At 41.1% G+C, this 14,727-nt stretch overlaps 1 protein-coding gene across 1 annotated transcript; it reads right to left on the minus strand.

Moving 5' to 3' along the window:
• Window positions 1–226: 226 nt before the first annotated feature.
• LOC139338446 (myosin-7-like) lies at window positions 227–13,246 on the minus strand. The gene is made up of 38 exons (XM_070973438.1): window positions 13,186–13,246; window positions 12,758–12,960; window positions 11,758–11,901; window positions 11,230–11,386; window positions 11,098–11,125; window positions 10,874–10,979; window positions 10,352–10,444; window positions 10,175–10,238; window positions 9,948–10,046; window positions 9,696–9,799; window positions 8,707–8,845; window positions 8,503–8,621; window positions 8,178–8,327; window positions 7,925–8,095; window positions 7,534–7,843; window positions 7,372–7,451; window positions 7,057–7,262; window positions 6,842–6,965; window positions 6,618–6,754; window positions 6,265–6,520; window positions 5,944–6,186; window positions 5,681–5,857; window positions 5,437–5,582; window positions 5,250–5,340; window positions 4,776–5,165; window positions 4,323–4,449; window positions 4,114–4,232; window positions 3,822–4,018; window positions 2,983–3,166; window positions 2,496–2,661; window positions 2,283–2,407; window positions 1,890–2,198; window positions 1,610–1,813; window positions 1,208–1,504; window positions 997–1,101; window positions 812–907; window positions 594–728; window positions 227–337 (listed from the first exon to the last, which is right to left on the minus strand). The coding sequence occupies exons 2-38, from the start codon at window positions 12,956–12,958 to the stop codon at window positions 317–319; spliced, it is 5,820 nt and encodes a 1,939-aa protein (XP_070829539.1). The 5' UTR covers window positions 12,959–12,960; window positions 13,186–13,246; the 3' UTR covers window positions 227–316.
• Window positions 13,247–14,727: the final 1,481 nt, after the last annotated feature.

Raw genomic sequence — 14,727 nt, forward strand, 5'->3', positions numbered from 1 at the left:
ATATACATACCTGTTTATGCATGTAGATTTATGTATTTCACCATATGTTGTAATGTTTATAGTTCAAAATACAAGCACTATAACTTCTCTGTTGCTAGTGACCAGTTAATGTGATATACTGAAATTATATTAAAAACAATATTTCCTGTTCAGGGTTCCATGAACCCACTCATTTAAAATACAATAAATACAATACAATACAATGTTGTGCAACAGCTTGATCAGATTTTATTAAGCACTACAGGTTGTGAATAGTGATAGTTGAGGGGATCTATGGGACACAGCAGGCAAAAGGATTTCAGCAGACTCCAAAGATTCACTCCTCATCAAACCCTTTCTGTTGCAGCCGGTGAAGTTGAAATGAAAGAAAAAGAGAAACAGCTTTTAGGTCTTCAGATTAGTATTGCTTTAGTGCCACAAAGCAATGTATTCATGAGCAGACTAATATAGACTGCAGCACTGCTATTGGCCTAACTTGTCTTTGTACTAATACATCTAGAGCAGAGCAGCATACAAGCTAAACACAACCAAGAGAGGGCAGCATGTGTTAGAGTCAGATGCCGTAAACCTGCTGCAGAGTGCATGCTTCAAACCTTGGAGCCAGCATCGCGGCTCTTGACGCGCAGCTTGTTGACCTGAGACTCAGCGATGTCAGCTCGCTCCTCAGCCTCATCCAGCTCATGCTGCAGCTTGCGGAACTTGCCAAGATGAACATTAGCTTGTTCCTCCTGTTAAGGTGAAATAAAATTTTGTTACACAGTGACAGAGGAAGAAGCCAAATATAGACCTCTTCATACTTTTGCACTCTTACAGCTTCCTCAGCACTTCTCTTGTAGGCTTTAACTTTCAGCTGCAGCTTATCTACCAGATCTTGGAGTCGGGCAATGTTCTTGCGGTCCTCCTCAGTCTGTGGAAATAGAGACAAGGTTATGAGTTTGATTGCCTTTCAAAGAACCTCACATGCAGATTTATGAGCCTTGCTACATTCAAACAAACCTGATAGGTGAGCTCCTTGATGCGTCTCTCATATTTACGGACGCCCTTCACAGCTTCACTGCTTTTCTTCTGCTCCATCTCCACCTCATTTTCCAGCTCCCTCACCTGGTCAGGGACAATATTTTTTAGATTACAATCTTTCTAAATAACTTCTTCAACATCACTGCTGACCAAAAATAACACAAATCATAAATGCAAAAGAAATGCTCACCCTGGCCTCGAGCTTCTGCACCTGCTTCTTGCCTCCCTTCATGGCGATCTGTTCAGCTTCATCCAGACGGTGCTGCAGATCTTTGATGGTTTGCTCCATGTTCTTCTTCATACGCTCCAGGTGAGCGCTGGTGTCCTGCTCTTTCTTCAGCTCCTCTGCCATCATGGCAGCATCAGTAATGGCCTTCTTGGCCTTTTCCTCTGCGTTTCTGCACTCCTGCACTGCTTCCTCCACTTCAGTCTGAAGCTGGGATGTGTCAGCCTCCAGCTTCTTCTTGTGATTTATCAGGCTGGTATTCTTTTATTATAAAGTTAAGATAAGTACATCATACAGTGTAGTACAGAGCAACATTTTAATAACTAGAAAAGAATAGAATATAGTATCTGCTTGTGCGTGTCTCACCTGTGAGTGCAGCAGCTGCACCCTCTCACTAACATCCAGCAGCTCTTGCTCAGCAAGTTTACGACTTCTCTCAGTTTGCTCCAGAGCAACCCTGAGCTCCTCCACTTCAGCCTGAAGCAGGTTGTTACGTCTCTCAACAATGGCAATGTTCTCTTTAAGATCATCATTGGCTCGCAGAGAGTCATCAAGCTGGAGCTGAGCATCCTGGGAAAAAAACATCTCTGGTTTCAAAAATACCATAGATGTGAGCAAAAATTGAAACGTAAAGTCCTGTTTTTACCTTCAAATGTGCATGAACAGATTTCAGTTGTTTCTGGGCCTCAGCTGCCTGCCTGTTGGCCTGGCTAAGCTGGATCTCCATCTCATTGAGGTCTCCCTCCATCTTCTTCTTCAGACGCAGGGCCTCATTCCTGCTGCGAGTCTCAGCCTCAAGAGAGCTCTGCAGGGTGTCGATCATCCTCTGCAGGTTCCTCTTGCACTGCTCCATCTCTTCATCTTTCTCAGAAAGTTTACGCTCCATATCTGCCTTAATCTGAGTAAACTCAAGCTGAGCTCTCAGAATCTTGCCCTCTTCATGCTCAAGGGAACCCTAAGATAGACGTCAGGAAACCATTTTCAGTACATTTCCAACTCTTTTTCCCATATGCGAGAAACTGAAGATTTAAGGTTTTACCTCTGCTTCTTCAAGGGCGGACTGAATCTCACTCTTTTCCTGCTCCAGCTGTTTACGAACCTTCTCCAACTCATGAATGGTTTTTCCTCCCTCGCCAAGTTGCTCAGTGAGGTCAGAAATCTCCTCTGTGTATGAAAGTAGTTGTATTTAATTGGCTTTTTGGCACCTTCAGTGTAAGTGCATTTCCTGCTAAAACATTCACTGATGTATTACCCTGAAGATTCTTGTTCTCTCGCTTCAAGGTCTCCAGGTGGTCCAGAGATTCTTCGTAGGAGTTTTTCAGTTTGAAGAGCTCAGTGCTCAGAGACCTGGCTTCCTTCTGAGAGCTCTCCAACTCACACTGACACTCCTCATATTTCTGTTTCCACTCAGACAGGATCTAGACATTGAGACACAAGTTGTACAATTTTACGTTTAAACCATTACATTGTACACTTAGAGTTTGGAAATGTGCATTATGTGAGGACACTGCATTTGAACTGTGAGGAAACTTTGGAACCCCAGGTTTTAAATAAAAATGCTGTTTCAATTATTTATTATTTTTAGCCACATGATGCTAAGTAAGTAGTTATGTATGTCTACTGACAGCATTCCCAACTTACCTTTCAGACAAGGTAATAAAATACCTCAAAACATATAAAACAGGATTCAGTTCATTCTAACGTGTGTAAGTTTTTAGGATTTCAAGATACTGATATACTTTGTCAAAGTTTCTTTGCTTCTTGTCCAGAGCAGCAGCAGCAGCGTTAGACCTCTCCACATCCACCATGAGATCTTCAATCTCATTCTGCAGCCTGTGTTTGGTCTTCTCCAGAGAGGAACATTTAGCGTTCACCGCTTCAACAGCTTCCTCAGCCTCCTGCAGACGCTGAGCCAGCTTCTTTCTGAAAACCAAAAACAAGTATCCACTGGTGCTTAACTGTTCTTTTTATTTATTTATTTATTTATCTATTTATTTATTTATTTATTTATTTTCAGGGACAGGAATTTAAGGTGGTAGAGATGGGAACCTGTCATCTCCAACTGCCCTCAGACTTTTCTGCCAATCCTGGTCAACTCACTTCTTCATCAACCTGCTCATCTGTTCACATTCCCAAATCACCCCCAGCTGCGGACACACATGACTCTCATTATTTCAACAGTCCTTCAGTGTCTCACCAGCCAGCTATTCCTGTGCCTGTTCCCTCCTTCTGGATTTCTGCCTGATATCTGCTACCTGTGTTTTGATCTACTGCCTGTTTATGACCTGCCAGCCTCGCCCCTGTGGATTTGTGGTAGATCCTATGCAGTTATCCCAAGCGGCCATTCCAGGGAGGTACTTCCTTTATTTCCTTTCAGTTAAGTGATTCATGTAAAAATAATGTATTGAATATACGTTGTTTTACACAAGTCATCTCCACTCATTTCTCGCCACATTAATCAGAAACACACAGTAATACAAAGCAAGTGTAACACACCCAGAATGTACCCACATTTTCCTCAAGTATGTTTCTCTTATACCACTTTTTAGATTCATGTTCTTGTATATACTGGACTCACTTGGCCTCCTCCAGCTCTTCGGTTCTCTGGATGGCATCAGTTTCGTACTTAGTTCTCCACTGAGCCACCTCAGAGTTGGCCTTGGACATGCTGCGCTGCAGTTCAGCCTTCGCCTCCTGCTCCTCCTCATACTGCTCCCTGAGCAGGTCACAGTCATGGCGAGCAGACTGCACTGCATGGGCTAATGCATTCTTGGCCTGGATTGATATTGATAATATGGGTATTTCTCTTAGACATCAGCAACTATGTTTGGGACGCAAAGAGAAAATAATACATTTTGCCATCTTCATACCTTTATTTCCTCTTCTAGTTGTCTTTTTAGATCCTCAAGTTGTTGATTGTAGGAATTCTTTCCTCTGGTCAGTTGGGAAACAAGTGATTCTTTCTCCTCCATCTGTCTTGAGAGCTCATCTAGAGAAGTCAGGTTAGGTTATGTTTTAGAGTTGCATTGCTCTACATTGAATACGTTTATTAATTCAGGGAAACAAGTATAACACTGACCGTTTTCAGCTTGAAGCTTGGCTTTCTGGGTGGTGAAGTCGTGGAGGGATCTCTGATATTCATCACACTTGGTCCTGTATTCATTCATTTGATCCTCCAAAGTTCTGCAGGTCTTCTCCAACGTGGTCTTCAAAGAAATATACGATTCAAACATATTATTTATTTGCTGTTCGAATACTATGGGTAATATAAAAAGCTAGGGACTAAATATGTTCCCCTGTCTTGGCATTTATTCACTATTTTGCACTCACAATTCCAGCTCAGAGGAACAGAAAGTTTTATGTTAAATTTTGCTCATCTCATCCACCTAGCCTAATAAGAACAGTAATGTAAGTTGGAGATGTTTGTGGGTATGTTTCAGGTACTAATCTGTCATCATTCAAATAACTACCAGGTTGGCAGCTATTTCCACCTGTGTGGAAATTTGCCTGGAGCATCTTCATGCTTACATACCTTAGATTTAACCACTTGTTCCATACTGGAAACCACATCATCCAGCTCCAGTCTGAGCTCACTCTTCTCCTTCTCCAGTTTCTGCTTGACTCTCTGCAGGTTGTCAATCTGCTCTCCCAGGTCAGCAACACTGTCAGCTTGTTTCTTCCTGAGTGTGGCAGTGGTGGCTTCATGCTGCAGAGTGGACTCTTCAAGGTCTCTGCGGAGTTTCAGGAATTCAGCCTCCCTCTTCTTGTTCATCTCAATCTGGGCGGCTGTTGCTCCACCAGCCTCCTCCAGCCTCTCACTGATCTCCTCCAGCTCTCTGGACAAGTCTGCTCTCTGCTTCTCCACCTTGGCTCGGGCAGCTCGCTCTGCTTCAAGCTCTTCCTCCAGCTCCTCTACACGAGCCTAGTTTTCAGAACATCTTTAAATGTAACAGTACTTTGGGGAAATGTTGACATTTAAGTAAGACCCACTAGTGCACATTTTTACCTGCAGCTCTTTCAGTTTCTTCTGGAGTTGAATGATTATCGCCTGTTCATCTTCAATTTTGCCGTTCAGCTGGCTGATCTCAAAGTCTTTCCTGCATGGTTTTGTTTAATCAGTGTTGGTTAATTAAAACTGTGTACATGTTATTAAATGATCATACTGAATTAACAATAACGTGATGAATATGTACTTTTTCAGGCGCTCCTCCAGCTGTTGCTTGTCATTTTCTAAATCCATCACAGTCTCCTGGGTCAACTTTAAGTCTCCCTCCAGCTTTCTCTTTGCTCTCTCAAGGTCCATTCGAACCTTCTTCTCTTGCTCAAGAGATCCTTCAAGCTTAATGCAAATACATTTGATTACAGCATTTGTGAAATGTTTAATTATTCATACTTAAAATATCACCTAATTAGTAAAATTTTAATATGGATTCTTACATCGTCCACTTGCTGCTCCAGCTTAGCCTTGGCCTTGGTCAGAGTGTTGACTTTGTCTTCTTCACTCTGCAGATCATCCAGTGTTTGCTGATGAGCTTCCTGTAGGGCTTTCTTTTCCTTGGTCAGCTTGGCAATGATTTCATCCAGAGCAGCCATCTCCTCGACCAGGTTCTTCACCTGTGAAAGATGAAAATATGAATTACTAGATGCTTCATAAAGTTGCTGATCTGTGTTGAAGCAAAAGGTTATGTCGATAGTCATACCTTGTTCTCAGTGGCATGCTTTTCTTTCTCCACTTTAGCCAGAGTTAACTCTAAGTCATCGATGTCTTTCTTCAGCTCAGAACACTCATCTTCCAGCTTCCTCTTCTTCGCAGTAAGCTCAGCATTCATCTCCTCTTCATCCTCCAGTCTTTCTGTCAGCTCTTTAGCTTTTGCCTCCAGCTGAATCTTGTTTTTGATCAGCCCCTCACATCTTTCCTCTGCATCGCAGAGATTGTCTTGCTCCTGCCAAACATTTAACCTCATGAGCACATACCTTAATGGGATGTTCAAAGGAAAGTATCAGTATAGTGCCATTCTCACCGCTTGTACTTGGAGCTGCAGGTCATTCTTCTCCTGGAGAAGAGTGACCATTTTCTCCTCTAGTTCCTTTCTACGAGCTTCAGATTTTGCATAAGCCTCTTTCAGCTTCAGGAATTCTTCCTTCATGTTGGCCATCTCCTTTTCTGCCTCAGCAGATCTCAACAGAGGTTTGATCTTGAAGAACAGCTTCATCCAGGGCCAATTTTTGACCCCCATGAATGAACGGACATTCCATTGGATCACCAATAATGCATCCCTAAAATATTTTTAAAAGAATGAACGGCTTCCATTAAATATACAAATTACAAACCAGTTATCTTTAGTGACCAATATCAGCTGGATACAAAAGATACCTGCGCTCCACCATCTTTTGATACTCAATACGAGACAAAAGCCCACGAGATCTGGCTTGAATAGCAGTGATGATTTTGGAGAGACGCTCGTCTCTCATCTCCTCAAGCAGACCCAACAATCCAGCCTTGAAGAACACCTAACAACACCAATTTGTATTTCATTTATTGCATTTTTTCCAATCTTGTTCATCTCCTGCTAGAATGTTTCACTTTGAAGATGATACCTTTGTGTGTCCAAACTTGTACTGATTGTGATCAATATCCAGAGACCCAAGAAGTTTCTCAGCTCCCTTCCTGCTATCTATGAACTGACCATCAGGGATGGCAGCAGGATTCAGGATGCGATATCTGGAAAAGAAATCAATGATGGAATGATATTCACTTTCTCTTTTGTCGTTATGAAGTATTTTAACATTTGATATACTGTATGAGATGATACCTCTGTTTGAAATCTCCGTAGAGGATCCTGTTGGGGAAGCCCTTTCTGCAGATCCTGATGCCTTCCAGCACACCGTTGCAGCGCAGCTGGTGCATCACCAGAGGATTCTCCATGGCCCCAGGAGTCTTGGTCTCATTGGGGATGATGCAGCGTACAAAGTGAGGGTGAGTAGACCTCAAATTGGTCATCAGCTTGTTCAGGTTTTCCTTTCAATAGAGTGAATCATACATTTATAAATCCTTGCTGTTAAAATATTCAGCAGCATATGAAATATCATATTTTAGGGTAAAAACAAAATACAGTCATAGACAGTACCCTATGAAGAGCAGACACAGTCTGAAATGATGATCCCTTCTTCTTCTTCTCTTTTTTGCCTTCAGCAGCTTCAGCCATAGCTGTACAAAAATGTATAAATTTAGAGCCAGACAAAAAAAAACTTTGCAATCTGAAATTGGGGAGATATTCATGTCAGGGTACCTGAATCTGCTCCAGCATAATTTGCAAAGAGCAAAGATAACAGCTTGAGAGTTGACTTCTGGTACAGTGCCACAACAGTCTCATTCAGAGGATCCTTGTTCTTCACCAGCCAGTTGTTGATATTATAATCAACAGTTCCAGCGTAGTGCATCAGGGCAAAATGGGCCTCTGGTTTTCCTTTGACAATTCTGGGCTTCTGGAAGTTGGCAGATTTTCCCAGATGGTTGTCATAGAGCTTAGCTTTAAAGGTGGCATCAGAGGCTTTGGGAAACATGCACTCCTCTTCAAGGATGGACATGATACCCATGGGCTGAGGAGACAAAATAGAAGTAGTTCACAGATCATATTTTTATTGATTAGTATTCATGAACATGTACTGTAAATAACTCACCTTTTCAATCAGGTCAATACAGGCCTGTAAGTCCATGCCAAAATCAATGAAAGTCCATTCAATGCCCTCTTTCTTGTACTCTTCCTGCTCCAGCACAAACATGTGGTGGTTGAAAAACTGTTGCAGTTTTTCATTTGTGAAGTTGATGCACAGCTGCTCAAAGGTGTTGAACTGCAACGACAAAAATAGTGAGATTGTTCATTCATTTTATGTTGAAAGGGTTGGTTTATTGTGTGCTAATAACCTCACTTACATCAAAGATCTCAAATCCAGCAATGTCCAGTACGCCAATGAAGTATTGGCGTGGTTGCCTGGTCTCCAGTGACTGGTTGATTCTTACTACCATCCACAGGAACATCTTTTCATAAACAGCCTTGGATAGAGCTCCAACAGCATAGTTCACCTGTGAAACAGGCAATATAGTTTTTACCAAATGAAGGTCGAACAAATCAAGAAAAACTTAATTTTTCAGCCTATGCAGAAGTAGCCATATACAAAACATAATGTGTTAATGTATTAGGTATAGAATCCTATAACAAATATTTAAGTTGATTTTTTTTTGTTTGTTTGTTTCTTACCTGAGCAACATTTTGTCCCTTGGTGACCCACTCATTTCCTACTTTGACTCTCGGGTGACAGAGACCTTTGATGAGGTCAGCAGAGTTCAGGCCCATCAGATAAGCTACTTTGTCAGCATCTGAAGAAGGAAAGTTTAAGCTGTAAAACTGCATATTTAGGCCAGTGTCGCTCTTTGTTGGTTCTAACAACAGAACTTCTCTAACCTTCAGTGCCATCAGCCTCTGCCTGCTCCTCTCGTTGTTTCTGCTTGAACTTCATGTTGCCATGATGCATGATGGCACCGGTCAGCTTGTACACAGAGTTCTTTTCCTCTTGAGTAAAGCCCAACACATCAAAGGCACTCTGTGGAAGAGCACATGATAACTTTGTGGCCGTTCACACATCCAGTCTAGATAAAGGAATGCAGTGCTTGTCAATTTTGCCATCTTAGGCACCATTGTTGTATTAAAACAGTTTAAACAGAACATGCTGCAAGCAAAAGCTCTTTTTTTCACAAGAAATTAACAACGTCCTTGTGTGGAGTTCAGCAACTGCATTTGAACATAAATGTAGAGGAGTGTGTGTACATTAGTTGCTCAACAATACACACAATGAACTTCATTAGAGGCCAGAAACTCCTAATTGTGTCTGTATGTGTGAATGCAGCGAAAGGCCGCGTTAAGACCGACTCCAGGCCTGCATTCATTTGAATGGTGCAAGTCTACTGACACAACAGGGCTGCTAACGCAGAAGGCTCCAGCAAAACAACGCAAGGCTGTTGCTAATTTTTACTGCATGACGACGTCTCTGGCAAGGTGCTACAATGGTCAATCAAATATATGCAAGCACACCTTCCTGGTAGATTCGTTTGTAACCTGAATACTTTATTTGTACTGTTTACTTTGCCATTGACACAACGAAAGATAAAATAGTTGATTGTTGCCATGATAACTTTACACAGTTGTAAAATCCTGTCTCATAGTATTGTCAGTGTTTTGGTGGCCTTTTAAACTCATTCGTTACTCCAATTGAACTTCTTGGGTCATATTTCATCGTCTAACCAGTCTTTTTAAACAACGCACCCCACCCCCACAGCCCCCTGCCATGTTTTCATACAGGGCAGTTTTCAGTCTGAATCCTGCAACACTCATGTTTAGTCATTATGATTAAAGTTCAATGCCAAATTGTAAAAAGGAATGAGTGAGAGCCTGACATCTGTTGCCATCAGCTCATCTGCATCATCAATAGAGGCCACTTGGGTTTCCCCCTGTGAGATGAAGGCGTAGTCATAGGGATTATTTGTGATCAACAGCATCTCTGGAGGAACAAAGAGAGGGACAAGGTCAGACAGCTGGACACACAACTGCAGTAAAACTCTGATGACAGCCATGTTTTTTTGTTTGTTTGTGTGTTTTCCATGGTGATCAACCACCACTTAACCACTGAACCACAGTCACGTACTAACCCAGGATTTCAGGCTTCTTGTTGGACAGAATCTGGTAGAAAATGTGGTAATCCCTCTCAGCTTTGAGCTGGAAGATCACACGGGACTTCTCCAGAAGATCTAACAGATGATAAAAACAAGAGTGAAAATACTCCCATGTGAAACCCAGTGTATTACTACATTATTAAACATAAATTACATTTATATTATTCGTGTATGAACTGTAGGATTAGGGTGTTTGTTCTTACATGTTTCAATATCAGCAGAGGCTAGTTTTCCCCTTGTATCAAAATGAATTCGGATGAATTTACCCTGAAAGGATAAAGTTTGTATTTATAAAAAAACTGATATCTACTGCTGCTACTGATTGTGTTTTCACCAGATCTTTGTTTCATAATGCAGTCACAAAAGAATTAGACCCTCACAAATCTGGAGGAGTTGTCATTCCTGATGGTCTTGGCATTACCGAAGGCCTCCAGAGCAGGGTTTGCCTGAATGATTTGATCCTCCAGGGTGCCCTGTCAAAGACAAACAGTGTGTATGCTCAATCTGTAATTCATGTTTAAAGCTACACAAAGATACTTTTGCAGCCTCTGGTGGCATCAAGTAATATTTTTTCAGTTTTTCAATGTTTGAAGAACTTCCAGACGTACAACTATTGTAATACAGTTGCTGTTGAAATTGGAGACCATGAAAGGGGTTTGACTTTGTTGGTGAATTTGTTATTTTTAAGTTTGATTTGTGAAGATTTCCAGGCAGTGTCACTTTACACCAGGAATTTAAACGGCTAAGTAAGACAAATATATTCCATCTCAGTAGAAAGAGGTAAGAACTGATGGTCGGCATTCATCTTTTTGTTGTATACCAGTGTTACTTGTACTTTTTGCCAGTTTAAGGCTCCTCAGAAATCCTCCAACAACACACATTTGATAGAGCTTTTTAGTTACCTTGTCTTTGGCATTGGGGTCTTTCTTTATGTTTCCAGCTGCAATACTTGCAAAATACTGGATGACTCTCTTTGTGTTAACAGTCTTTCCTGCACCAGATTCTCCACTGTAATTACAGAATAGACAAAGTCAATGATAAATACTTCCATTGGCATAATGTAGAATAACATTTTATTTCAGATCATGTACTGTCATGCATTTCAAGCATGTAAGATATTACGTACGTGATCAGAATTGACTGGTTTTCACGGTCTACAAAAAAATTTGCAGAGAGTACAATTTGTTAGTATCAACATTCAGCATTATTAAGGTTAACAAAGTTTACCAAAAACAATATCTGTCTTATTAGTTTTTACCTGCCAGCATGTACTGGTAGGCATTGTCAGAGATGGAGAAGATATGAGGAGGAGCTTCACTTCTCTTCTTTCCTCTGTAGGCAACAACCACTTCCTGGTTGTAGACTGGCAGCCACTTGTAGGGGTTGACAGTCACACAGAACAGCCCAGAGTAGGTCTGTAATGCACAGATGAATCCAATGATAAATTAAAGCATTTTATATACTGGTCAGTTCAAGTTTTGGGCAGGTTTTGTGTATTTGAGACTTTCAGTCCATTATTCTGTTTAGTTGACATAGAGAAAACTAATGGAAATGGAACAACATTTATGTAAAAATAGGGATAATTAACCCTGAGCACATTTTGATAAGTGTAAAACTGCTCCTTTATTGCATCCAGATAAGTTTCAGCACAGTTCTTACTCAGCAGAGTTGGGGATTGTGGAACTTTTATGCTATGCTGAACTTCATACTTTTAGGAATCGTACTTTGAGTGGTGCACAGCACAGTTTATTGACAAAACCTTTTTATTCGATTGTAGGCTACTCACATAGATCATCCATGCTGCGTAACGCTCTTTGAGGTTAAACAGCACAGCTGGCTCATGGAGGAAGGTCAACATAGCCATGTCCTCGATCTTGTCAAACTTTGGAGGATTCTGTTGCAGAATCTGGGAGTCTTTGACGGTCACAGTCTGAGGAAAACAAACGCAGTTTTTGGAATAATATGTAATAGTCACATATTTTCACCTGGAAATTTTTTTTTTTTTGAGTGAGTGAGTAAAAACATTTAAACAGTTTCTGATATCTGCTACTGCTGTGCTACTCTATTATCATCAGCACTGCTTATGTAACATTACAAAGCATGCCACACATTGTTATTGCCAGATGGCAGCAATGCCTCGTTTCATCACTCAGCTGGTCAGTGTAGTGGCCGGAGACACTTTTTAAGTGCAGTAGTATTCAAGCTTGTATTTACATTCACTGGAGGAGGACACTTTAAATCACTCATACAAAGATTTACACTCAGATTAACACTTGCTCGCAAACGAGGACTCCCACACAGACTCTCACTCATACTCACATCTAATGTTTCCTGTGCTGTTCTAATTGACGCTGGTGACTGGAGTAACCCAGTTATTCAGAGTGACTAAATGGATTCAGTTAATTTTTCTAGGACAGATTGGTTTCAAATGCACTGAACGATGAAGTGGAGCAGTCTTTGGTTTGACAGTGCTTATTCTTTGGCATAGAAGGCAGGTTAAGGGAAAACCTTTTCATTGTGAATCCATTCTTTACATAGACATAACTGTTATCTCTACCACTTTACAAACTTCTGTCCTCAGCCTGCCTTGTACTTATGGTTATCCCCAGATTTTTTGCAATTGCTATATTTCAGCATTGCACTTACATTTATTTTTGTACATGTTGGTATGTTAAGCTTTGGCTTTAGGTTCTTAGTAATCTTATCATTGGAACTATGATATGAAAACCATATGTGTGGTTTGATAATGCAAACTGAATATCTGACTGGTATATGTAATCACTGACCTTCCCATTCTGCGTATCTACAGTGACCTTGTCTCCATCTCGGCTTGTGATGGTTGCCTTCACAAACTCTTCCACTGGATCCGGTACAAAGCATTCCTTCTTTATGTCGAAGGGACGTGTCGACGCCTCCATACGATCCCTGTCCGACTTCCTCAAGTACGGGGCAGCTGCCCCAAACACAGCCATCTCTGCATCCCCCATGGCTGCACAAATGTACATACAGGTAATACTGACTGATAAAGGCTTCACTCTGTATCTGATACTTCACTTTACTATCTGTATTGTGATATCACAAGGAATTCATAAAAATCTGTCTGTAGCATTTTGATTTAAGCCATTTACGAATCCATCTTTGTCTTTTACATATTATGTCAATCTTTAACTCTATGATATTGATTGCTATAAAAGCATTGGTAAGGAGAATTTACCAGTGGGTTCAACTCAGATGACAAGGGAGCTCAGACTTCAGAGTATAGTTCAATAATCCACCTGAAGTGGGCAGAGAAAACTATAAGTAGGATATTTTCAGGTTATTGAAAGTCTGAATTACAGCAGTATACTCACATCAACATTTTATTAAATTCGATTATTAAACAATTTTTATAAATATGATCATGGTTAAATATATTTACCCTTAGATTAGACAATGAGAAAAATACAGCAAAATACAACCAGTTGTGCAGACTTACAGAGGCCAGGTGAAGCAGCTGCTAGACCTGCAGGGAGGCCACAGATCAAATATATAACCCCACATAACCCTGCCTTACAAGGCCAAAGGCACCACCCTAACCTGCTAACTAACACACACACACACACACACACACACACACACACACACACACACACACACACACACACACACACCGACATCAACAGGCACACAAACACACTTCTACCCTCTCACACACAGAGATGTGTTTCCATCACTTCAGAGGACATTACATTGATTTACACTCATTCCCTGGAGACTTACCCTAACAATAACTGTAACCACTCCTCACCTAAATCTAACCTTACCCCTAAAATTTTACCCCTTTACCCCTTTCACCCTAAAATGTAATGATTTACATTATGGGAACTGTTTACTGTGTGTGTTTATTATGTTCTTATTAAGCAAGAAGAGTCTCCACAATGTGACTGTGTAAACAGATCTATCTCCACATTATGTGAGTAATACACATCCATGAACACGTGTACACACACACACACACACAGTAAACACACACACACACACACACACACACACACACACACACACACACACACACACACACACACACACACACATTGCAGTAATCGCCATCACTTTCATCACTTATGACAGGGCTCTCCATGGCTCTCATGATGTCTGGCTGCCCTCTGCTCACATTCAAATAATGTGATTTTTCGGGAGCAGCGCCAGGAACTTTCTCCTGCATAACTCATGTGTGACTCACCCAAGCATAGCCTCTCTATCTCTAATTCTACCACACTTTTTAAATTCTTTGTCCAAGTGAGGAGTGGTTGTGGACAGTAACCAGATGCTATTTATTGCTGGTGAGGGGGAGTAAAGAGAGGCAGAGTGTAACAGGAAAGGTATGAATTGCTATCTAGGTCAAAAATACAATAACTTGACAATGTATCAAGTCCACATGTCATTTTCAATTCAGTCATTAATCTGGCTTCTCGTGGTTTTGTGTGAATCAGTGACCAGTGGTTTCTGGCTAACTTTTTTGCTCTGAAAAAAGCAAATATTAACATTTCAACATTCTGGGAGCTGTTTCCAACTCCTGTTTCCAGGTGTTCTGTGGAACAGTACACCTCTATGGCTATGCACAGAGGACGTCTTTACCCTCTCAATGGCCCATCTCAAAGCACAAGAGCAGAGATTCAACAACAAAATTCATTCTAAGAATACAAGGCTCCAGACCTTCAAAAGAGAGTGACTCACACCATGTAGAGAAACCTCCCGGAGGCTGCTTGTATGGACT

The sequence above is a fragment of the Chaetodon trifascialis genome, chromosome 11 (genome assembly GCF_039877785.1).
Source record: "Chaetodon trifascialis isolate fChaTrf1 chromosome 11, fChaTrf1.hap1, whole genome shotgun sequence".
NCBI lineage: Eukaryota > Metazoa > Chordata > Actinopteri > Chaetodontiformes > Chaetodontidae > Chaetodon > Chaetodon trifascialis.

What these genes read in the sequence shown, in the direction of transcription:
- LOC139338446 (XM_070973438.1), bottom strand. Translation starts at nt 12,958, where the DNA reads ATGGGGGATGCAGAGATGGCTGTGTTTGGGGCAGCTGCCCCGTACTTG. An exon ending in CAAGAAGCCTGAAATCCTGG is followed by an intron (nt 9,800 to 9,947) that starts GTTAGTACGTGA and finishes TTGTTCCTCCAG; the next exon opens with AGATGCTGTTGATCACAAAT. An exon ending in GTATTGACCTGATTGAAAAG is followed by an intron (nt 7,844 to 7,924) that starts GTGAGTTATTTA and finishes TTGTCTCCTCAG; the next exon opens with CCCATGGGTATCATGTCCAT.